Genomic DNA, 24,893 nt, shown 5'->3' with positions numbered 1-24,893 from the left:
AAAATTATTTAATTTTTACCCTTTTACACTAAAGAATGAAAGAAAAATAAAATAAGAATAGAAAAATCAAGTAATAATAATCAAAGAAGTAAAAAAACAATTTATATATAAAAAAGATTAAATTGACCTTTTCTAGAAGGATCATATATGTCCTACATGAATTTCTTAAATTTAAAATAAAAAATATAAATTTTAAACTATTTTCTAAACTTTCTTTAATATATATGAGTTCTTTTTGCAATGATATAAGTATATATTGACCATTTGTAAAACAGTAAGAATATATATGAATCATTTTCATAATGAGAGTATATCAAATCTAAGTGGCAAAGTTGCGAAATATATCAAACTCTTCTCCTTTGTTTCTTTTATTTTCCGCTCTATGTCAACTTGAAGTATTCTTTATATTTCATTTGTGTCTCATGATCAAGCTCTTGATCTTCTACACTCTTTCTTATTCTAATTGCTATTCGCTAATACCTTATGGGATAACATCACATATTACTGCACGTGAAATAAAATTTATTGTGAGTAAACAACTCTCTAGTCTCAAAAAGTATTATCTTATAAATGATATTTTAAAAAAAATTATACATCTCTCACCTTAAATTTACTGAATTTCCTAACCTGACACATCTTGATCTATCATATTTAACTTATCAGATTAAATTCCTTTTTAAATTATATGTACTTTATGACTTTACATATTGATTATTGATCTATATAAGCTTGAACTTGAACCTCACAATTTTAAACTGCTCTCTGTACACATACTATTACACAATATATAAAAGTTCAGTATACAATGTATTCAATGTTTGTGACTTTACCCCTAATGCATCATTAGTGTATTTCAAGTAATTCTTGTGTGTTAAAAGTACATAATACAAAATATGTATACAATTCATTCTAATGTATAATATGTATAACGTACACGTCCCTTTTTGCTTCTTACACACGTATATAGCTTACGTAATCTCTTCTTCTTTGTGCTCCCCGCGTCCCCCCACCCACAACGCGAAAAACAAATACAACTTACATATCAATGTAGTCCAACATAGTGAAATCTAAAAAAGGGTAGTGCGTATACGAAACTTACTTCTACCTCAAATGTGAATAGAGAGGTTGTTTCGAATGGACCCCAACTCAAAACAAAACTTGTCTAGAAAAAGAGATAATAGAAGTACAAAAAACAACAGATAGTAATAAAACAAAACCACAAATAAATAATACTACAAACGAAATATACAAAATAAAAGATAGTACTAGCAGAAATTAAACAACAAGGAGCTAAAAGAGTAGTTCTACGACTGTTAAAGGGCAACAGGACAAAACACTCCTACATACTTTTATGGATGCAAAAACGAATGAAAGCACTTTACCATACACATACAGAGAATGTATATTTACCATGCTGTACCGCCCAATTTGGCTATTCCATTGATTACCTATGGTCTCCCACCGACACAAACAAGAGACAACTATGTAATCCCATGGTTTTCATTAGTTCAATGGAAAAATAGTTTAAGGGGGAATATGTCAAATATACAAATAGAATGGAAACAAAAGCCTCTTCTTAGTCCTCGTAAAGAACTAACCTGTACAACAGAACAATGAATTTCACAGGACAAATATACTATAGACAAACCATGTCTAAAAGCCCTCAAATACAAGATGCATAAGTTGCATTTCCAGCATAACAAAATGGCGCCCCTATACCTTGGGCTTCCATAATACTGATCCTATAAACAAGATCAGCTTACCTATTTTTCAGCACCTAATCTCATAAGAACCAGCTTTTGTGATATAGCGAACCCATTCAACTGTGTTGTAGCCGCTCTTTTCCCATACCTGTAAACAGTTACTAAGTGAAGCAGCATTTCGACCCAAAATCAGTCCCTAGTTAATTACAAGTTTGGCAAGCATACCTTGAGAAAGCGAACTCGAAGTCCAGATGCCGTAAACATGGGAACCTACAATGACAAAAGTGGGTCATGCATCTGCAACAAATAGTTTAACCATGATAGAAACAAAGAAGCACAACAAATTTCAACAGTTAGTAATCCTAAACAGTGCCATAACTGATTCTATGAAATCAGATCCTGTTATAACCTACATTTTCTAATTGCTATGCTGATTTAAGTCAGAAAAGAAATGACTATTGCCATCACGTGAGTGCCCATAAAGCTTGCCCTAATAACGAGTGAAATGCGCTACCACTTGATTGGAAGATAGAGAAAAGGGAAAGAAAAACTGAGCTTACAAAATTCAAGCACAAAAGAGACTAGAGAGAAAAATAATAGAACAAAGTTAATTTTCAAAAAGTCCAACTTGGTCTATGAAAAGCAAGGCTATCTACTTTTTTCTTCCCACCCACCTTCTGGTCAATACAAACAAACAATGAGAATACAATTGTCTCACTATTTCCTTTCTTTATTTTCCCTTCCCTTCTAATCCAACGAAGGTACAGCTCCTCCAATCAGCTAGTAAACTTGGCTGGTATATCATTTTGACAAGGCTGAATACCAAACTCCTCCACAACTTGTGTCACAAGAAAGTAGTAGCAAATAGCGATGATGATTGCCATTGATTGGTACAAGATTCAATAGCAGTCTCCTACTCTTAGTAGTCCTTCTGGAAATATTTTTCTAAGCATTGGGCTCAGCCATTTGCATCTAATTCCAAAATTCTTACATTCAGGTTCCACCTCCTCTCCAAGAACAAAAACCATTGAAGCTAGGAGTACATGCCATCATTGACCAAGTGAACACAGTTATCACCCCCCCCCCCCCCCAAAAAATAAATAAATAAATAAATAAAATATTCAGGCACCTGGAATTCCATCTGAATTGGTGGCCTAGTCCAGGACTTCTTCTCTGCTATTGTCGAAATCAACTCCACTTCAGCACTCATTGTTGACTCAGTTTGCCCAGGAAATTTTTTTATCCTGCAACAAGAAGCCCATATTGAAGATCCAACCACTAGAAACTAGATGTACTGCAGAAGAAGGTAGAAAAGTATAGCTGGCATGCTATTAAAGAATACAGAACATGGTCAATACACAATTATAGTATTCACAGCAATATCTTGGATCAGTGGCAAAATGGACGAGAACATTTGTGTGCACTCCATCTCTGCCACAACATGGTCGAGAAGCTGAAATAATGGATACTTCAAAATAAAAACGGAAAAAGGGGGCCAAGAAAAACATATTTGTCAAATGAACTGAGCAATTATGCTACTTGCTTCTATATGAACACTGGTCAATAATACACCTTTTACCGGATTATGATATCTTGAAGAACAAGGGACAATTAATTCCTTTTAGAAGCAACAAAGAAAGACAAAATTTGAGCAGTCGTAGTCTTCCACTGCCCATGGACAACAACTTGACCAAGAAGATCCCACTTTTTTCTCACCAGAACTCCCTTCTTGTACACCACATTTCTACCCCCCCCCCCCCTTTTCTTTATCAGTTCTAGAGAATATATTCTCCATCAAGACAGTTTGAGGCTGTATTATAATACATGTTTGAGAGGCTGGAAAAGCTCATGCAAAGAAAATTCCATATTGTTCAAAACGACGAGCGATAGTATAAGAACATCTGTTTGTCAACTTTCAAGCATAAACAGATCAGCTTAGATGAAGTGTATGCAATTTTACTTGCTTCAAGGAAAGCATCTATAAGCAAGCAATTATGCACATAGAGACATAAACTACATGTGACTACATAACATATTGCAAAGGCAGAGTCTAAGCTAAACATTCGCTTCTACAGAATTCCAATTGCCTCCAGTTTGAACAAAATGGATCACTCTGAAGCACGCATTATTCTCCTTTGATGACATAAAGAAACCAGTATAGCCTAACAGGTTTCCCTTTGTAACTCTGTCAAGTTTCTGTAACAAGAATGTGGTGAAACATTCTAAAAGAGATAAAATGCCACCAAACAAAAAGATAATCTTTGACAGACAAAACTCTCATCCATTGATTTATAGCAGCAAATTCCATGGTAAAAAGGATCCATAAGTGAAGGGATGAAAGAAATAGAAAATTAGCATTTCGTACGTAATATTGATTTTTGATAATGGACAACATGATAGCAAAGACCAAATCTCCACCTTGAGCTATTGAGATCTTTACTAATGGGATTACACCACTGCTGACTTTTGAGTAAGATTCAGATAGAGAGGTTGGCTGTAACTCCATAAACACCAACTCAATTAGTACAAATATATAAGAGGTCTGTCTAATTAATCTAGATTGGCTAAATTTCCAAACGTTCACTTGAAAGGGGGTCTTCCCTAATAATGTCTGTCATATGAAAGGAGTCACGCCCAAACACTGAAAAAATCCCCACACCACCACACACATACAGTTATTATGCCTAATGGTAAAAAAAAAAAGCAAATGTCACATCCTGGCATTAGCTTGTGGATACCAGTCACTTCAATAACCCCTACATTTATTTGTACATTCATTTTTTGTTACATATAAAGAGGCAAGTATTCATCAAATTCCAAAATATTTTTAAACTAAATACGATCCAAATAGTATATAGGTTTTTCTAAGACTATATGACTAGATGTCAGAAGTTTGATTCACATGCAACCAAGGTCCTAATGCATAAAGTGTACAACATCTTCAAGAACAATGTCCAATCTAGAGCAATGTCAATTTCATATTTTTAGACTAGGTTGAAGTCACAGTCAACTTGAGACCCGAGGTCAAACCCCGAATAAATTAAGTTTGTAACCCTATAGGATTACACCAAAAAAGATAAATCTATTGCACACTCACTTCCACACCAAAGAGTCAATGGATGGATTGTACTTTGCTCTCCCTGATGTCACCTGGAAGCTTGCTTTTGCAGTTTGCTTTGGCACTGGAACTTTAATGACAACTCCAAGAGCAAACATTTTTGCACCAAACACACTCTTAACCTGAAAAGGATACAAATCATGTTAGAAAATTATAAATGATATCTACGTGGACCGACGTTTCGAAATAAATTTTATTCTATATTGAAAGAAGTGTAACAAACCTTAACATTCACTTCCATTCGCGTACGACCTAATTCCTTGATTGTTGGCAATACACGGAAAGGAAGATTTACTCCTTCGGTAATGCGGTACCTGAGGGAAAAAAAGTTTGCAATTATAAATTCAGGCACTGTTATGAAAATGACATGAGTTGAGCTTAAATGGAGAAGTGATGATAAATTGATAATATAGCCTACCCCAACTTGTTTGAGATTGAGGCGTAGTTGTTGTAGCACAGTAGTTTTGCTTTCATATTGTTCTAGTAATGTTTAAAGAAGATAACAAGCCAACTGTTCAAATTTTTGTGTGAAGTACTTCGCGGAGAAAAGATCACACGTAATTTAGATCTTAAATTGTTAAAACTTGTCAATGTTGTATAATGGATAATCTTATGTAGAAGTGAATTCTAGTTTGAGATGTCTCAGGAAGGGAATGAAATGAGAGATTGAAAGACGGAGAAGAAAATTCATATATAGGAAGCACGGTCAGAATACTCTGTGATTTCACCTGATTATAGTGAACTTGCAATTCAACGGACAAATAGTCAAAGTTGATAATTATTTATATGATACTTATTCAAGATTGATTTTATGATGTTAAAGGTACAAATCATTCGCTTTGACATGCAAAATTTCCAATTCTATTTAGCATTGTTCTATAAAAGATAAATGAAGAGCCACAGACTCAAGCTTCCAGCTTGAGAAGATAATAAAAATAGAACTTAAAAACAACCATGTAGTGACAGAAGTTTGAACTTACTTCATCAGTTCGAATTCACCATCTGGTGGTACAAAGCTGACAGTCTTTTCTGAATTGAATCTCGTCAAGTTTACACATTGGTGGAAAGTAACATCATCAAGTTCAATAGTCTTTCCGCTGCACAGAGTAACAAAGTAATGCATTATGTTGGTGACAACACAAAATGGTACCGCATTATGTTGGTGACAACACAAAATGGCACCCGACCATGCATAGGCTGAAACAAACATGAAGGCCAAACTGAAAAAGCTACATACTACATGTTTCAATAGACTAGGAGGAGTAAGTTGTGGACTCTACAGAAAATGGAAACACAACAGACAGAAGCAGTCCAACATTTAAAGCATATCTTAACATTTTAGTTCTGATAGATTATAAAGATATACGGCACATTGAAGATAAACATTTTAAAATTATGAAAACATGCTTTAAAGTACATGTAATCATTCTGGTACTTGTAAAACTACGTGATCGGGTAAATCTTATTTATGGTCCCTGCCCGACATCATAGGCAATTACAATTACCGTCTGTATCTTTTGAATCTTAAGAAGAATGGAACAAATATGCTAGAATTTTAAATTTCATAAATTCGTTACCATCTCAAAAAAAACAAAAATAAAAAAATTAAATTTCATAAGTAGTAAAAGAAGCATGTATGGGTTTTCTTGAAATACCTTTTTTTTGTTGAGAAAAGCTAAGTATACAAGTACAACATGAACAGTGCTTGAATACAAGATAATCTTTTTTCTAAAGATATTAATGCACACATCATTTGAAGATATGCCTTTTGGTCTCAGAATAAACATTCATCGTTAAGAAGCAACTTTAAACATCTAAGCTAGCGTCGGTGGTCAGATAGATGACTGGATGACACTCCTCCAATGGAGCAACTTCCGGATCTTTATGCAACCATCTCTACCAAGATTCTACAGTAGCCGATTGCTATTCTAAACAGGTTGGAAGTTTCAATTAAGAAGCAACTCGTATGACTGGGAACTTGATTGCATATATGACTTAATTCAAAAGCTAGAACCGTTCTCTCTTGATGATCAGGTGGCTCATTCTTTTTTGTGGACTGTGTTACTCGGACTCTACAAAAATATGGTCGCACCTGTCGTATCCTCCAAAAATGCATTATAGGTAACAGTAGATGTTCCTACTTGCAACATAGGTTACCAAAATGCAGTTCCTACTTGCATCAGTAGATCTTCTAATGATAAGAGTGATAACATTGCAAAGGTAAAATCTAGATGCTGTAAGAGTCTTTATTTGTGTTGTAGGAAGAATGTTGTATCTAACTTAGCCTCTTTGTTGGATCTGCTGAATTCCTTCAATATATAGAACGGAGACCTCTAATATGATGCACTCTTATAAGCACCTGCTTGGTAGTCGGTAATAAAATTTAACCTTTTCATTAAAAAAAGAAAAGAAAAAGCTACCTTTAGTGGGGGAAGTTTCATGAACCTTCCACATCAAGAAAATTGCTGCTAATTCTCTTGAACAACCCAATCCCATTTCCTTATCGAGCATTAACATTTTTTTATGAGACAGTATCGAGCATTAACATTTCTCTTCCAATTAGATGCAAAGACCAAAAAAAAAAAAAGACAACATCATTCTTTCCTTTTTGAGGATATCTAATATCAAACGAACAAAAATCTTCATTTCACAGTAGCCTAAATTGGAAATTACTTAAGTAAACCTACTGGAAGAAGTAGTTCAAGAAGAAAATTCTGCAGATGTAAGTTCAGTGATGAAAAACAAGTAATTAGAATTTACCTCTTCGTTGGACGGGATTTAAGCTGCGACTCTTTCTCAAGACCAATTTTATCATTTAACCCCAACTTCAAATCAGGCATTCCAGAAAGAAAGCATTTCATGAGAACTTTCCCAGTTACATCACAACGGAGCACACTACCTACAATTGTCTTGTTAGAGGAAAACTGAAAACAAAAAAGCATCCACCAAGCCACGCAAGAACTTTATACCTTTTGAAGACATAAGGAGATTAACACTTTCTACTATATCCAGAAACACCTGCAAACATATAAATCTCAATTTTTCAGAAATTGCGCAGATAAGAGAACTACAAAAAAATTATTATGAGGTAGACAGCAAAAACCACCTCATTCTTCTTATAAACAAGACCCTCCCTGCGCCAACCAACAGCGCCCGTGACTTGTAATGTGGCGTTTGGAACTGGTTTATCCAAAGGCTGCTGGAGTTGTGCATGAGAAGAAGAAGTCAATAGAGTTATCCATTCCTTTTTTCTTTTGAGAAAGAACAAAGTTAAGTCATATTACAAAAGATATTTCTCTTTGCTCATGACTGATCTTTTTCTTTCAAGAGGTATCTCATGAGTGTACTTTTTTAAGAAAAAATAAATAGATAAATATTATAAACTACTCTATGATGCTATGAAAACAAGTAGGGAGACAACTAACCTTTGACGAAAAGGGTGAGCGTACCCCTTCCTGAGTAATATAGAGTTTCAAGATTTCAGGTGAAAGATTTTGAGGGTAACCAAAGTCCATTATTTCTGTGATGTATGCAAATTAACGAAAATCAAATTATAAAGCACATTAGATAGGTATATGAAAAATTGAAAATGTTAAACAGTAACCTTTGTGGCTTACAACAAATGATTATCGGATCTATGCAGATTAAAGTAATTAGCTTGTCCATAGATAGTTGTCATTCATTGTTATACTCCAAAGTCCAAATAAACAGAAAGTTGATGAAAAGCAGTTTAAGATGTCTATGCATGGAACAAAATTATAATGAAAATAGTAATGGCTCATTAGCCATTTCATAAACCAGATCAGCCTCAGGTTAGGCAAGACAAAAGTGTGCCCCGGGCAGCATTCAAAACTAGACCATATTGGATTATTCTATCTGAGATTTTCTTCCTTCTTTTTATAAGGATCCGGATGTTGTTTCATCGCAAGGGAGTGGGCTTGCAATCTGCCTTCCATATGTGAGACAATGACTGAATGGACATCCCATATAAACAGAGAAGGGTAACAACTGGACAAAGGGAAATTGCAGTGAAGGTGCATCATGACAACTAATTAGCAGGGCAAGGTTCCTCTTTTTTTCTTGTCCTCATCTTCTTCTTCCTCCTCCCCTTCCTATCCACTACAACAATTTCAAGACCCTCCACCTGGAGGCCCTAGAGCACAGACTTCCTTTGACCCTCTTCGGGTAGCTTCTCTTCTTCCTTCCTTTTTTTCTTCCTTTGCCCCAACAGTCAGCACTGATCAAACACTTCCCAACTAAACTACTACATTTCTTCTCCAACGAAAGAAAACTGATATTCAATCTCGCTCCTTACCAGCCAAATGAAGCATTCAGACTCTACCTTACGATAATTTCTTTTTTCCTTCTTCAATTTTTCCTGATATTTTCCATCTTCTGCTAATTGTTTTTGTGTTTTCTTAATCTATCCACCGCCAATGCTGTTGTTAGGCTCTGCTATTTCTGGTTGTGTCTTGAAATTATGTCATTCAGACAGCTTTTGGTTTCACTGAATACATGTGGTAAAATTTTGTTGTCTATTTTCGATTATATAAAGATCAAAATGTGGACAATAGACTTACAAAATAATAAATTCGGATAGGGAATTTGGGAAATAAAAATTAAATTCACTGTGTCATCCAACATATAAACACTAGTCACACATACATTTCCGCCCTCTATTACCCCACTAATATCCCATCCTAAGTAATAGGATCAGCCCTGTCCCATTTATATACCAAATGACCCCTAAGAAAATGCTTTCTTTATGTTGTGCACTGTCCGCGCGAGTGAAATATACTACTTACTACATCGGTACATCATGCCAAAATCGGACAAAGAGATCTCACTAGCAAGTGACTAAGGCAAGATAATAACAAAAATTACTAGATTCACATGCTTTCTTAAGGTCCATAATACAGTTTACACTTCACACAAACCTCATGTTCAAGCAAACCGCAATGGTAAACACAAGCAACTATGACCACTAAACAAGAGATCCTAGCAAGAGAGGATATGAAGAATGACATCACCTATCAGTCATCAATCAATTGAATTATTGAAGTGAGGACTACGTAACCAACTTGGCCTCTCCTTAACTTAGCTTTCCTGTTTCCACATTATCCTAACAGTGGTGCTCTATCCAGTTATAATTTTCCTCTCAAAGATAACAAAGTGGGTAAAGGAGAAAGCAGTTGTACACATAAAAAATCAAAATCACTTGAGAAAATTGAAAATTGAAGAAGTACATTTAATACAGAGAAACTTTTTCTTTTTGGATAAGTTATCCAGAAAGGATATCTGTTTTGATAAGACAGAAAGGGTTTCTACATTGAACTTTTAAATTAAAATGTCAAAATAAATAATCTCCAAATGGCTTACCATCCAAAAGCTCGTAAATTAGGACAAAGTTATTACGAATGGCATCTTCGTCAAAAGAACCACCAAAATAAGATTTGAATAGTGCAACAGCCTGCATGAGAATCAAAAAGAAAGTTGTCAAAAGGAGTAAACACAACTAGAATACACTGTAATTAAATCCACATCTACAAATAATATCACATTCATTATACCAGTTATAAGAAGAAAGGGTGGTAACAATGACAAGCAGAAGACAGATTTAGACAATTAAATAATAGATATGGCATTATGCTCCCCTTCTCCATTTCATATGAAATCATGCACGTTTCTCCTGAGATGGTTGAAAATGTATGGTATGATGTTATTTTATAACTGTGGTATTTGGGAAATTTGTGTGAACCTCGATTATTCCAATGTATGTATGCTACTTCTCGCCAGGTACAGATATTTTACAAACTTAACAATTAAGAGAGTGAGGTTACCTCAACCACAAACTTGAATGCACATGCGACATTTGCATTGGTGCTAACTACAATCACAATATAGACATTGCTAATTCTCATGTAGAAGAAAGAGCAACCTCCAATCTGCCTGACAGGACATGTCCCGAGTTCTTTTGTCTGCATTATATGCATCCGGAAGGCATCTACCATATTACCCCTGTTCAAATCAAGTTCACAGTTTAACGAGAACATCACAGATTATATTGCAATAGACCTCTTTATTTTTTACCACTCATGGCAATATGGACTTCAGCACACATCTTATTAGAAAAAAAGAAGAAAGTACAGAAGCTGAAGACAAGATCTCATTGGTTTACTGCACAAACATGTTTATCAGTTTTAAAATGGTAATGAGATAAATGGGCAAATAGATGTTATTTATAAAACCTACAAATGGTAATTGCAACGGATGTCAAAGCCAAATATTGACAAATCCAAGCTGAACATTGGTCAGAATTTCTTGATAGCAGAATAAGAGGCACATTTCTTACAAGTGACACGTTTCATGTTTGTATTCAAATTACCAAATACCTGTTAAACATGTGACTGTTGACAGATTAAGAGAAAGATAGACAGTTTATTTTATCAATCCAAGGGAAAAAGGTCAAACTTAAGACACAAGGAGGAAAAATGCAGAGAATAGCATCAAAGCTAAATTAGGAATCCAAAAGAGAATTAAAGTTTATTGTAAAACAAAAACAAAATAAGAATTTGAAAACACTAAAATTAATTGATAACACTGTCTGCAGAGGAATGATTTTCTTCAGTTTGATTTAATTATATCAATATTAAAAAGTGAAATTGAAAGGTTATGATCTTTTGGAGATAAGAGGAAAATCTGCAAAGATGAAGAGAGCAATGGGAATTGGAACACCCATTTAAAGCAAACAAGCATAACAATATATGTCACAGGAGGAGCATTTTGATAAGCTTCTGCTTTTAGTTTCAATTGTCTCACCAAGGGACCCAAAGACGAGAGAATTATTCCCACTTGATCAGTTTCATCCCCTCTATTTTCAAGGGGGGTGAAAAGATACTAAAGGGGGAAAATGCTCTAGAAACTCAATCACATCTCATGCTATTAATAGAGGATTTTATTAGTCAACTTCCAATATCTACTTGGTCAGGAATTGCAAGTCCAACTAACAACGGGAGATGCTTTCCGCGGCAAATTCATAGTATCATAAGTTTATATTTTCTGGAAACAGCCCTAGCGATTAGTTCAACTGACAAAGCTTGAGGGAATTGTGTCTTAGGTCACAAGTTCGACCCTGCTTCAAGGTAACTAAATCTAGCATTTAAGCGGAGAAAGGAAAAGTGGTAAGTTCATCATCCCCAAGTTTCAAAGGTTGTAGACTTGCAGTTGACCCAAAGGATTGGCTCCAGTAGATTTCTCCGCCATAAAAACTATTTTCAGGAAAGATATACAAGAATAATATTTCTTACTTTCAGCCACTAGAACTCTCACTCGCTTTCAAATACAATTATTTATGACAATAGGTGGATTCAAGAATTAATTTAATGGATCAGACTATGTTGCATCAGACTTTTTAACCCACATCCAATAAAAAAAAAGCTAGAATTTTTGCATTGGATCAAAGGATCTCATTACATCCTTTCTTGTTGGACAAAGATCCCCCTCTTTCCAGCTGAGAAAACACATTCAAGTGTGAAATTCCAGATCTCAAGCCTACTCAATTTAAACACCAGCATCACGCAACAAGTAAAGTCATTACAAAATATGCTTTAAACTAGGTTAATGCTTAATATACTCCCTATTTTTTTCTCCCTCGTCTTCTCAAAGTACCTGGAGCATGACCTCGTAGAACTAATTTAATTCCTCTGAAGAGGGCAAACAAAGAAGCCTGATTTAATTGCATAAGATAAACTACATGTCGAGCTTCCAAAAACATACATTGCAACAGCTTTCCAAGATGAGAATGAGTTAAGGCAGCACAGTGTAGTCACATCCATTGCCTTGCATTCCACCCTCCCAGTCATCACATACTTACATATATGCATACGTTAGCAAATGGCACCATGAGCTTACCGGTGTTTCCATCTATTTACAGCTTAGTCCCAAATATTTGTTTTATTTCTTTAGCCCTCTAGTACAGTTTGTTAGGATGGTGATGTCACCACTGGGTTGTGTTCAAAGGTCAATTGTGTTGCAGCTGTTAAAGGCAATTTCACTATTGGGCAAGAGCCACGCGATCTAGATTTACTCTCCTACACTCTTTATTTTCACTTGTAATCCCATATTACAGCATGCTGAATGAAGAATCAAATCTATGTTCTCTCCAATTCTTTATTTTCCTTCATCTTTGCTTTCATCTTCATTTGATTTCTCTGTTCTTCGATTTAATTGTTCCTTATGTATGAGAATTGCAAAAAGCACATGATTTCTATGGTTGAGCCTCGCAACCGGTGTAACTTATTTGGGGAAAGGGAGAAATTCTTTGGATGGAAGCACTCATTGGGTTTTCATTGTTACAATGAATGTTCCGCTTCCAATTTAGATGCCTATAATAATTTCATCTGAATATGGAATAGAGTTGGCTCTATGCCGACCCAATCCCTGATGGAGATACTTATGGATCCTACCCCAAACTTCTACATGTTACTGCTGCTAATGCTATAGAAATTATAGGAGAGAATCTGGACATGGGAGCAAAGAATGCATTAGTTAATCAAGTTCATGTTGTATGCATGGGGAACTAGAAAGTCATTACATACTGGGTTACAGCTAGAATACTACAACAAACTCAACTGCAGGTGACCAGTTTTTCAATAGCATTCAAGATTGGGAGTCCAGTGTGGAAGTTTGATGTCATTATCAATCAGTGATATCAGCTGATAGCTATGATTCAAGGGCAAGTGCCTACTCTTTTCTTCTAGCACTATTTCAGAAGAAATATTGGAAGTCTATTACTTGCAGCAAACAGCCAATATTTTGTTGAGGATCTGGATGAGAGTGATATCGAAGAGATCGCTATTTGGATTATGGAAATTGATGTTACAGACAATTGCAACACATAGATTCATGTGGTGATTCGTTACAATACAGCAAAAACATATTAAAAAAAAAAAGTTCCAAACATACGCATCTAAATATATACAAGTAGATCCATCTCGATGTTCAAACAAAAGTTTCCAGAATTCTATACAGAAATCAGCAACTGGTTCCGAAAATCAAATAACAATTCTACGTACACTGATCCGTGCGAAGAGAGTGGAAACATACCCGACGTCGTCACGGTATAGACGATTGATGAGGACATCGCCACGGAGATTGAGGAAGTAAACAGCTGAAGCTGCCACAGGCATGGCTGCAACACCGAAATGGATCTAGAAACTTCGATCAAGTCAGATCTAAATGATTCGAAAGGTTCTTCAATAATAATGAAATGAAAAATGTAGGGAAGAACAGTTAGATTCGTTGTAGATGGGAGAGAAATGTCGCCAGTTGGGGACAGCTTAAATTCGCCGTCTTCGGTATTCCTTTTTTCGTATTTCAACGCCAGAAACAAAATGAAGACGACAGCACGTGCTCTTCGTCTGACCCGGTTTAAAAATTAAAAACGATTAAAAGGTCTAATTTGCCCTTGTAGGAGCAATTCTTTTAACGTTAATTTGTGGTTATCAGAAGTAAATATTGCGTTTTCAAAATTTGCACGAGGAAGAAAGTGAAAAAGAAAAAGAAGAAGAAAGGCAACATTAGTCCCTTTTTTTCAGCTCATCGCACTGTCATCGCCGATATCCAATCAGGACGAAAGGCTTATTAAGATCTGCCGCCGGCTGTGATTTCAGTGTTGCCACCGTTTGTCGGTTCTTGAAATGCATCTATCTTCTATCTAGCACAAGTGATGGGTATGTTTAGGAGATTAGCTGGGCTTCTAGGGTTTTCAAAGGATGAAGGTCACGAAGTGAGAGATGAAAATGTAGGACCTCACAATAATCTTCCTCGTAAAGGATTCAGTGTCCCTGTTCAGGTTCCTGTTTCCAGAGATCTACCTGGTCCTATCCTTGTTCAATGTAATAGAGGTGCTGGAGGCGTTCAGGTAATTAATGGAACAAATGGAGGAAACTTGTTGAGAACCTGTAATTCTGTTTTAATCATTTCTGCTTACAGCCTATCTGGTCAAAATGATCTGTAGACTATAAAGCCCTTAATACTGTTGAAAATTCAAGTAATTATGTGTAGATACCATCTTGTTAGGCCGGCTTAATTAGACAATTTCCAAGTTACTGCTACACGAAAACAGAAAGATAAATCCTGAAGTGTAGTTTCTGCCAAACACAACTCAAATAATGATGTAATTGGACTGCTATATGTAACTGAAGAGTTACATTTCCCTACTTAGCGAAAATCTGTATTTTGCTTATGCAATAATTGAAGTTGTAGTTATTCACTGGACCGTAGCAATTTGGAATTGGAAGTTTCCATGATAAGTGACCTTCCATGAGTGGAAATTAAGTTCTTTCTTTTAACTTCCCTTTAGGTCCTGAGAGAGGAGGTTTGCTGTAGATTTGATTTTGCACAGCTTGAATCATTTACCTGAAATTTCTATTTCCTGTTTTCGATTGTTCTAAGTGTGCTCCTAGTTTTAGTCTTTTAGAGACATCCTCATTCTTTGCTATTTCTAGGTTCCATGGATTTAAACATTCAGTTTCTCTTCTTTTGCGCTAGTTTTCTGTTAGTACTTATGGAATGTGCATATCTTAGCATATGTAGATCATGATATATATGAAGCTGTCTGACTGCAATGGATCTTCCAGAGTAATCATACAGAACTGTTTTTATGTAGTTTAGATATCCTTGTATGATTTAAGTTTTTTAGGTTGTAGCCTTTTCTTCTTTTAGCAATTTTTCGAGATCCTCCTATTATTTTGTGCAACCAGGGCATAATATTTTTGCCTCTAGACATGGTGTGGAGAGAGGAGTCAGATTTTTGCCTACAAATATTGGTCCCTGTGATGGTCTAGGCTATAAGTTTATCTGGATCACATAAGAGAAGTATACTGAACTAGATAGAGGCTAGAGCCCCAGTCCCTTTGAAGACATCTGATAAAATTGGAACGATACATAAGTTTAGCATAGCCCCTGCACAAAGATGATATGCACAAATCAGGAAATGGTTCAAATAAAGCTTGTCATTTGCAGGTCCCTCTTATGCAGTTACCTTGAGGAGAAGTATGAGGCGAGATTATGATGTGTCATCATTGTTTAGGCCTGAATCTTCAAGTTTCTTCTTTTGTCCAATTAATGAAATTCCATGATAGAGTGTGTCAAACATAAAACAACATCCGATCTAAAGAAAGAATTTTGTTCTGCAACTTGGTTGCTAAGTGTTGAAGCTTTGCAAGTTTAGCTTTTAAACATAATCGTTGGGTGGTAGGAGGACTCCTCCAACATTTGTGTTCAGGTTATCTTCATCTTCTTTCTTTTTGATTAGGACAGACTCAGCTAAGCCACCGAAAACACAGCTCATTTGTAATTATCTTCGGGGGGGTTTAATTTAAAAAAAAAAAAAAAACTTCCATTTGGTGATTGCAAATGCAAGATTTTCTTGTTTATTGGTTTAGACTTTGGGTCATGGTGATAGATTCCCTGGAAAGGGTAAGTTGTTTCATTGCCGGCATCAAGAAGATGTCGCATCTGCATATTTTGGACTGTTTGGCTAGAAAGGAACAAGACACGCTTTGAGTGGAAAGGACCGCAGATTGCTAGAGTAAAAATAGATGTATCAAATTTTTTTTTTGGGTGGCTAGAGTATGTTGTAGATGCTATTACCCATCAACAACTGTGGAAATGTTGTAGCTTTGTCGTTTACTTGGTCCTGTAACATTTTGGGACCATATTAATAAAAACTTTTACCCATCAAAGAAAAAATGGAAGATGCTATTACAGAAATATTAGATGTTAGCTCCATACATTAGAACATTTAGGCCCGGGGAGCTAATGAGGAAAACCAAAAAAAGTGCTGAAGTAACAAAATCTAGGAAGGGAACAACATTATTCGCAGGGGTCGGAGTACTCCAACTAAAAAGATACATAAGGCATTTAGCTTTCAGAGAGTTGTTAGGAGTTGAAATGCCTAAATCCTAAACCCTGCAAAGGGAAGGACATTCTTATGAAGGATTACTAAGTGTGTTAGGATTTTATTTGCAAGTTGCAACCCTAGATTAGGTGTTGTTAAAGGGTCACTTGAGGTACTATTTATCGTGAAACTAAGTGAAGTCCAAGTTGGATATTTCGTCTCACTTAGGCAGCAATTTTATGAGGATTCCGAGGCACTAAGGCATAAGAGGCTCTATCTTGAAGAATGTAACACTATACAGTGAATATTGTTGGTACATTGATGTATAAATTGCTAAGAAAAGTGTTACAAATGAACATGTGTTTTATCTGGATATAAAATTAGAATTTAGTTAGAGAATTAGTGGTCATTAATTTTGAATTCGCCACTAAAAAAAATGCATCTTTGCATGTAAATCGGAAATTTAAAATTGGTTTGGACATGATTTTCTTACTTATACTTCACTTGGTGGTGATTTCTCAACTTGTCAAAATAATTGTTTTTTTGTGTACCTATACTCTTTGCATCATACATACATACGTATATTACCTCCATTTCTTCTCCGCTGAAGTCCATACCATAACTGTGCCTTGTGCTCAAAACATGCTTATTGGACCTGCTACCATATGTGGCTAGGTTTCTAAGTTCCAGGGACTTGCTGAAATAAGGCGGAGAAGTCCTCTGGGTATCTCCTCACTCCTAGCTTGTTATACATACTGATGACTCTGGGAGATCAAGGGGTCTTTGTATTAACCTTCTGTTGTATGAGCTATGAGGCTGTGTGTGCCGTCTGATAAAGAGTATTTGAAAGGCAGAAAGAATAATTTTTTCATTAGTTTGTTCTTCGCGTATTCTTTTATCTTCAAGGACTTCTTAATGCTCTGTATCATACTCAAAGTTCATCTATAGGCAACCTTCCTATCCCTTTAAAACATAAGAAATAGGAAAAAGGTGTCTATAAAAAAATGAATTTCTAGATTAGAGAGGACATGGTAGATTTTCTGATTAATTTAACTTGTTCAGACCGTTGTCCTGCTGCAGTTTTTTTAATGCCTGCCGGTGCTTCTTTGATGGAACCTTTGGTGGTTCCGGAGTGTTTAAGTTTCTTCGTTCATTTGGAATCATATGAGTAAAAGTGTGTTCTTTAATGGTGAAGAGAGAATGACAATTTTTTTTGATAGTTCATATCGTGTACGACTTGTTCATTTGATTAAAAATGACTATTATTTCTTGATTAATGCTGAGTGCATCCTGTTATCTGCTTTTGCTATCTCAGAAACTTAGAATAATTGGTAAGTTTGTGATGCACATCTTTAATAGTTTTACATTTTTCTCCATGCTTAGGGATTGAGATGGTATGCCAAGCGTCTTAGAATAGATGAAGACGGAGATGTGGCAGACGAGTTCCTAAATGAGATCCCACCAGATGCACCTTCTAGTGCAGAAGAGAATAACAAGAAATTCCGTAAGTTTGCATTGAAGTACACTACAAAGCCTGCGAATGTAACAGGCCAGGCACTCTCAGCTGCAGGAAAAATTAAATATCGTGTGGAATATCAAGGCAAATTGGAGTGGATTTGAAAACTTACTATGTGTAGTCATTACATTTGAGATGGGGATTTCAGTAAAATGACTGCAGCTACGCAGCTTGCTTGATATTTTTGCTTTATTCTGAAGGACTTACAGTGTGTTTATGTAGCGTGGTATTGATGGGGGATTCAGTTTCCTGTTGACTCTGATTTGTGAGAAGCTGGTGCCAAGAAGCGATGAAACGCAAAACAGCATGATTTTGCTCTTAAAACTTCCAGTATAGATATGCTATTGAACTTTCAAGAACATCATGTCTTGTTAGCTATTCACTGTATCCTTGTATATTGAGAAAAATTAGCATGGGTATAAATGACAACATCCAACAAGCACTTTTGTAGAGTTCTATTTTCCTGTTCTAACCATAAGACTACGACATTATAGTGGTTTATTTGATAAATTGTTTACCATAAAGGTTGAAATCTTTTTTAGCAATACACTGTAGTGTGCTAACCTTATTTGTGTTGCTTGTTTGAATTTCTGGATGTCGAATAGCCAAAATGTTTAGTGCAAGGATTTTACTCATGGATATATTATGCTTTAAACAACATTTTTCCTCTGTGGAACTTATCCTCGTGTTAATTTGGAAACAGTTACTTCAGGTTGTTATATTCTGAAATGTTATTCATAAGAAATTATTATGGTGCGAGACTTGTACGCGAGGCTCTTAGTTTGCATATGCTTTCTAGATTCCTGGAGACCAGCAAGAGAGGCACTGTTAAGGTTCCAGCTTCAATAGCAGTAGAAATATCATTCTCAGACAACTTTGTTTTTCCAGACTACTTGTAGCAAAATCTGAGACTTCACTTTTTGCGTTAGGTATAAGGTAAAGTGTTGTCAGCAATGTTTAAAGAGTTGAGTCAGTCCAGTGATTTAAAACATTGTGAGGTTGAGATATTAGCAGTATTAAAGAATATAACTTTGCAACATATGACTCCAGTCATATCATTTTTGAAGAAAAAGTTGGAAACTTTCAGAATTATTCAAATTTCTGTCCTTCAAATGTTTTTTTAAAACTAGTTCAAGTAAAACAGCTGTCTTGTGTGTTGAGACTTTCTGAAATTTGCTCTTAAAGGATCATAGTTTGATACATTCACTTAAAAATTTCGGCACTCTCGTATTAACAAATATTCCAATTCAGCTAATCAAGATCCGGAGAAGGGCCACACTCTCAACGCTTCCAGCCCGTGAAAGCCTACGAAACCTCATAATTTCATGCCTCTCTCCGAAACCTCAATTTTTTTCATTTAAAACTATATATTGATCTCCTCTTTACACATATAAATGGAATTGTATTCAACTGTACAGAACATCTTCGAAGGCAATTAAAGATTGAGTTCAAGAATTCACATAAAGACACACTTTGAAAAGTCAATATTAACCCTGTGCTACAATGATTTGCAGATACTAAGGTAAATATCTACTCAATGCTTCCTGGTTAGACTTGCCTTTGTGAGTGAAATTTGAATTCAGGAAAGGAAATAGGGGCTGTGTTGAAGAGGAATCTCCATTTTGCTTTTCCTTACACTACTGCATTTGGAAAGAGTTAATAGAAAACAGATAAGAGAAAGAGAAAAGATAATCTATAAATATAATCATCACCAATCCATATGAACATTTAAACATAAGTATATTATCACTTTGCACATTATGACAACCAATTGCAAAGCATGAATTCAGTATTTCAGACGGGAAATGTTTTCTCATTGACAAGCTGATTTACTCCAACAGCAAGAGAGTTTCGATTGCATCTCCTGCAGATTACATGACGAAGGCTACTTCATAGATACACAAGCTTGGCAGTACAAGACAATACCATATGCTAGAAATTCTAAGGAATGAATTACATGTATTATCAATACTACTAGCATGATAAAAAGTCTGAAGGGTATGCATCATTTTTTGTCAGATCCTCCAAGGCCACATACAAAATTTGCGTAGAAAGTGATAACTTTGTGGCTGAGGATGAAATACAAGAGAAATTAGCCTACGAGTTACCTTAACGTAATAATCAAAAGAGACGATGGCAAAACTGAAAACATGGTGATTAGAGTTGTGCTCACCTGAACAAGCATTACCTTCAGCAGAAGAACTCGGTAGATCCCCACGTGGAGGGATGAACAACAGAAAATTTTCACGCCCAGAGTAATGTAACTATGAGAAACAGCATAAAAGCCAAACTAAAGCAAAACCCGGCAACAACTGCGAAAGCCTGGATTACAAGATCACATGGTGAATTGCAAAAACCTTGTTACAATGATGATCCTAGAAAACTCACAAATTCACTTACTTTCCCTTGTGATTTAAACTTCATCTTGGTTGTAAACCATGATAATCCTGTGTCCACAAAAGGAGCGAGAGCTAAAGCCCTATAGAGTCAGAAACATTGCCAGATTTCAAATTCTCAAAGATAACATACATACCATGTGGAAGAGCTAAAAAGTTTCAGCAGAGCTAATTTTTGAAGACTGAAATTCATACTAAAGAGAATATAACAAAAGAAACAAAATTCTGTAACAACACAGAAATTAATTAATATACAGCCAGATTAAAATTCTATCTGAAACATGATCAGTAATTCCTCTTTTATCATCATTCAGTGGGGGAAATCTAGAAGGATGGAAGGAAGGTATACAACCTAGCATGTCCAGAAATGCAAATCTATGTCAAAGTAAATGATGCAAAAACAAATTATTCACTCCTAGAAATATGGGATGATAAGGATTGACTCACAGGTCACAGCTCATAATTCCAATGTTTCTCATACAAAAAAATCTGTAGAAGTCAAATATCTCTCATGACAGAACTTATCATGCTTATGATGTCCTTCTATCTGTAATTTTTTTTATCAGATGCAAAGTATCAGTATTAAGCGGCTGATCTAAGTTGTAGCATCATAGGCCAAACTGTCCTCTTTCCTATCTATCCTTCATCACTTTGTTTTATATGGTGTTCACTTCTAACACTTAAGTCCCAAACGAAAGGTTTGAAGATTCATAGTACTCTACTCTGTGGCTAACATGTGCAGCATTAGATTCTTACCCCCCTGCTCGGACAATCTTTGTAACCTGGCTACCAGCCCATACCATGGCCATTACTTTGAGAAACCTGCAGATAAAGTGGAACAACTAAAATTTTCTCCAAAGAAGACAGAACATAAATCTACCAGAAAGGAAAAGAACCCATAAAGCTACAGTTACCGTTCAACTGCAGCAAGGTAACCCATTCTTCCAGGTGATGGAGCAACATAAAACCTAGAACAAAAAACAAAAAAGCTGATCACAACAAAATGGATAAACCATATGCTATTGTGTAGCAGAACAGTTGTATCATGCAGTCTGAAATAGTCTGATAGATAGTTGTAATTCTGGTCTTTCAACAAATTTTGGGACTTGCTTTAGATAGGATTAAAATATTGTATACATTTTCTCCGCCGCTTGGTAATATTACTGTTATCAACTACCACTTAATACTTATTTGGCTTATTGCCTCTGGACACAAACTGGTCCACATTGAGCATCAACAAGAAAATCTTTTTCATTCTATTTATGGAGGTTTGCTTATGAACTGAAAGATGAATTTCTCTCACAGGGTAAAACTGGGGGTAGGTAAGAATCTCCAAATTCAGGCTTATAAGTTTCTATAGAGCGAATTCTGGTGAAAATAGTGTATCGCTGGTCAATAATACTATTAAAGATTGGAATAAAAGTATTGTCATGTTATTCATATCACTTGACATACCACACGATAAGAAAGGTAGTAAGGTAGTATGCAGTATTAAGTAGTCCATATGATAATACTCCTGCAACACCATATCTTCTCAGTCTCGTCAGAACCCTGATATCCAGCAAGGGAAAAAAGTTAGATCTCAACATTAGGTGTTCCACCAGATATTACCTCAGCTGCTCAGCATAATAAAGATGTAAAGTGAAAGCACATTTATCCTTCCATTCCAGAAGAGATAAAAGACGTATACAAGACCAGAGCAAAATTTTATGCCAATAATTGATAAGATGTTAATTGAACTTGAAAATGTGGCCCCTATCATTAGTTTAAAAACACATGACTCAATAGGCGATAAAGAATATTAGTACAATCCAGAAGAAGTTATGGACAAATAAAATTCTCCTGCAGGTCCCTTTTTCAATATTCTGATACTTGTTCAACACATTGCTATGCTTCATTGAGAAGGAAGAAACTTCTCCAACAGTTATCCGATCCAAAAACAGAGGAGATTTTATATAAGGGGTCAAATTTTCCCTTATACTATTTGATATTGAGCAACTTTCCCATCCATTTGAATTTTTGATCTAATATTATCCCTGTTGTCAGGAAAAAGTCTCAATTTGGCCCTTACTCTAACAAAGCACCAATGTGAAGCAAATTTTGAATCATTTTCAAAAGTTTTAAGGGTAAATCTTTGTCCCAAAGAATCTGGACATGTGGACTCCATGCATTTTGCGCTGGAGCTCCAATAATGGAATGGGAAAATATGAAATGTTTTGCTAATGGCAAGGGCATGATTAAACCAAAAGTCAATCAAAGGGAAAATTAGCTCAACTTCAGATAGTATAGGAGCAAATTATAATTTTTCCGTATATTGAAATAATTCTTTCACCAAATTTCTGCTGCTTCTGAGATCCTCTATCGTATCTCTCCGATTTCACAAGTAGTTAACTGGTACAAATTCTTAAGACAATGCATTTTAGTACATAGAAGGAAGATTGTGCCTATAACACTATAAGAAATGATTAGCTCATCATGGTGGAGTCATTGTTAAACAGCATAGCACTCCTTCAACTTATGAACACTCGCTCCGTTTAAGTAACTACTCATCTTGTCACTGCTCTAACAAAGAGACATATTACACAAACACTAACTAATCAACAAGCGAAGCATATATTAATTAAGAAAATTACAGAAATTATGAGTTTTCCAACAAAATGGTCCTTTTGTAACTAGAGATAGATGAGAAAAAAACCATTTTTCTTACATATTGAACTTGAGCAAATAACAATAAATACAGAAACATCAAACATAAATGCATAGATAGCAATTTCAATTGTCTCAGAATTTTCCAGACACTGTCAAAGCAATGCAAAAAGTAGCACTTACGTGTTTGATGTGGGTGATTCTGTTTGACTAATTTCATCTTTTTCTGCAGTACCTAGCAGTATTTGGAAGTATAGCCAATTAAATGGTTTGGTTGGGAAGGAAAAGACAAAATAAGCACTGTTTTGGAAGATATCAAAAACACATTTTACTTTTTGGGATAATACCTTTTTGATCTAGAGGACTGTTTTGAAATTCTGGTGACTTGTACACCTTGCCTTGCGAAACAGTAGAGAGGTTAGCTATGAGATAAATCACCACATCATGAATATATTATAGTAGGGACTTCATATGGATAAGAGTGGGGAAACATTAAAATGGAAGACATTGATATTCTGAATAGGATTATTCAAAGCTACTATGTATTTGCATTCCCTGATATGACAACCAATAACAACTGCACCTAAATTCCAAACTAGTTGAGGTTCGCTATATGAATCCCTTTGTCCACTCCGCTTCATTTTGGCATGTTTCCTTCGGCTACTGAATAATTTGCTTTTTAGGAAGCATACAAGTTTTGGCATGAATGCTGTGAGGTCGATCATTCCAAATAGAGGAATTCTAGCTATAAAGGTGATTGGTGTTTAAGGAATGAAAGACCTATGCAACTCATGAAAGAAAACTTAAAAATTGAACTAACATTCTTGTTATGACACACGCACCAAAAAGGAAAGTAAGACGCTTAAATTGCGAAGGAGGTAGTAGTGGAAAGAAAAGAGGAAATTACATTCTGATCACTATTAACAGAGCAGAGACGAAGCAGATGCCTGGAAGAGAACTGTTTTTGCCGCAGGTACGAATGACGACTGCAGAGCACGTTGGAAATGCTAACCTTCACAAATGAAATCAAACAAAAAATTGTCATATATCAACAACGTCTTCATAAAAAATATTCAAAATTTCAAATATTTTTGTTCAAATTGAAGATACACTATGCTTTATCAAACTCACATTGGCAGAATTAACCAACAAAATCGGTTAATTTTATGTATTTTTCTAAACGGAAAATACGAAATGCAAATTGAAAAAGAATTGACAGGAGAAGGGCTTACATGGCGGTGGAGAGGTAACGAAGAGCGAAGGGATGATGAGAGTGTAACGATAAGAGGAGAAGACATGAGCAATTCAGAAGCTAAACGGAGAAAAAGAATATCATATATCGTCACTGTCTGCAGAAAAATACTGTACGGGATAACACTCTGCTTTTAATTACACAAGTCTATTTGCAGAAAGTTTATGGTTCTTTTTTCTTTGCTAATTAGTGTTTCAAGAGAATCTATTTTTCTCTGCTTATACCCTAGCTTTTTTAGACGTCATACTTATACATTGTTGTTTTAGACCATTTGTGTTTGATCAGTTATTAAAACACTTCTGTTAGCGTTGATAATTTTTTAAAAAAATTACTATTGTCACTCTCTCCAAAAGTATTTTT

The 24,893-nt window shown here is 35.4% G+C and overlaps 3 protein-coding genes and 1 non-coding gene across 11 annotated transcripts; 2 read left to right on the top strand and 2 right to left on the bottom strand.

Annotated features, from left to right (window-relative positions):
- Window positions 1-1,482: 1,482 nt before the first annotated feature.
- Window positions 1,483-14,221, bottom strand: LOC107023481 (AP-2 complex subunit mu). Of its 2 annotated transcripts, none has more exons than XM_015224190.2 (13): window positions 13,927-14,221; window positions 10,662-10,839; window positions 10,201-10,291; window positions 8,247-8,341; window positions 7,928-8,020; window positions 7,791-7,839; window positions 7,582-7,720; window positions 5,802-5,918; window positions 5,045-5,135; window positions 4,801-4,943; window positions 2,833-2,947; window positions 1,929-1,973; window positions 1,483-1,851 (listed from the first exon to the last, which is right to left on the bottom strand). In XM_015224190.2, exons 1-13 carry the CDS (start codon window positions 14,007-14,009, stop codon window positions 1,771-1,773), a joined length of 1,320 nt encoding a protein of 439 aa, XP_015079676.1. In that variant the 5' UTR covers window positions 14,010-14,221; the 3' UTR covers window positions 1,483-1,770. The 2 variants fall into 2 exon arrangements, with proteins under 2 accessions (XP_015079676.1, XP_015079677.1); XM_015224191.2 differs by having other exon boundaries at window positions 7,928-8,017.
- A 115-nt stretch (window positions 14,222-14,336) lies between these two features.
- On the top strand, window positions 14,337-18,802 carry LOC107023482. The gene is made up of 2 exons (XM_015224192.2): window positions 14,337-14,743; window positions 18,107-18,802. Exons 1-2 carry the CDS (start codon window positions 14,549-14,551, stop codon window positions 18,341-18,343), a joined length of 432 nt encoding a protein of 143 aa, XP_015079678.1. The 5' UTR covers window positions 14,337-14,548; the 3' UTR covers window positions 18,344-18,802.
- On the top strand, window positions 15,732-15,832 carry LOC114077736. The gene has a single exon (XR_003579104.1). It is a non-coding gene; the product is annotated as a U6 spliceosomal RNA (small nuclear RNA).
- An 818-nt stretch (window positions 18,803-19,620) lies between the features above and the next one.
- On the bottom strand, window positions 19,621-24,751 carry LOC107021392. Of its 7 annotated transcripts, none has more exons than XM_015222046.2 (10): window positions 24,514-24,749; window positions 24,189-24,293; window positions 23,629-23,674; window positions 23,465-23,516; window positions 22,091-22,186; window positions 21,550-21,603; window positions 21,392-21,457; window positions 20,640-20,718; window positions 20,428-20,561; window positions 19,621-19,879 (listed from the first exon to the last, which is right to left on the bottom strand). In XM_015222046.2, the coding sequence occupies exons 1-9, from the start codon at window positions 24,577-24,579 to the stop codon at window positions 20,484-20,486; spliced, it is 642 nt and encodes a 213-aa protein (XP_015077532.1). In that variant the 5' UTR covers window positions 24,580-24,749; the 3' UTR covers window positions 19,621-19,879; window positions 20,428-20,483. The 7 variants fall into 7 exon arrangements, with proteins under 7 accessions (XP_015077532.1, XP_015077529.1, XP_015077534.1 ...); XM_015222043.2 differs by having other exon boundaries at window positions 20,413-20,561; window positions 24,514-24,748; XM_015222048.2 differs by lacking the exon at window positions 19,621-19,879 and adding an exon at window positions 19,911-20,308 and having other exon boundaries at window positions 20,413-20,561; window positions 23,465-23,507; window positions 24,514-24,751.
- Window positions 24,752-24,893: the final 142 nt, after the last annotated feature.

This window comes from Solanum pennellii, chromosome 6 (genome assembly GCF_001406875.1).
Source record: "Solanum pennellii chromosome 6, SPENNV200".
Lineage (NCBI taxonomy): Eukaryota > Viridiplantae > Streptophyta > Magnoliopsida > Solanales > Solanaceae > Solanum > Solanum pennellii.
Note: the sequence above shows the minus strand (reverse complement) of the source record. Positions and strands in the feature narration are given on the sequence as shown.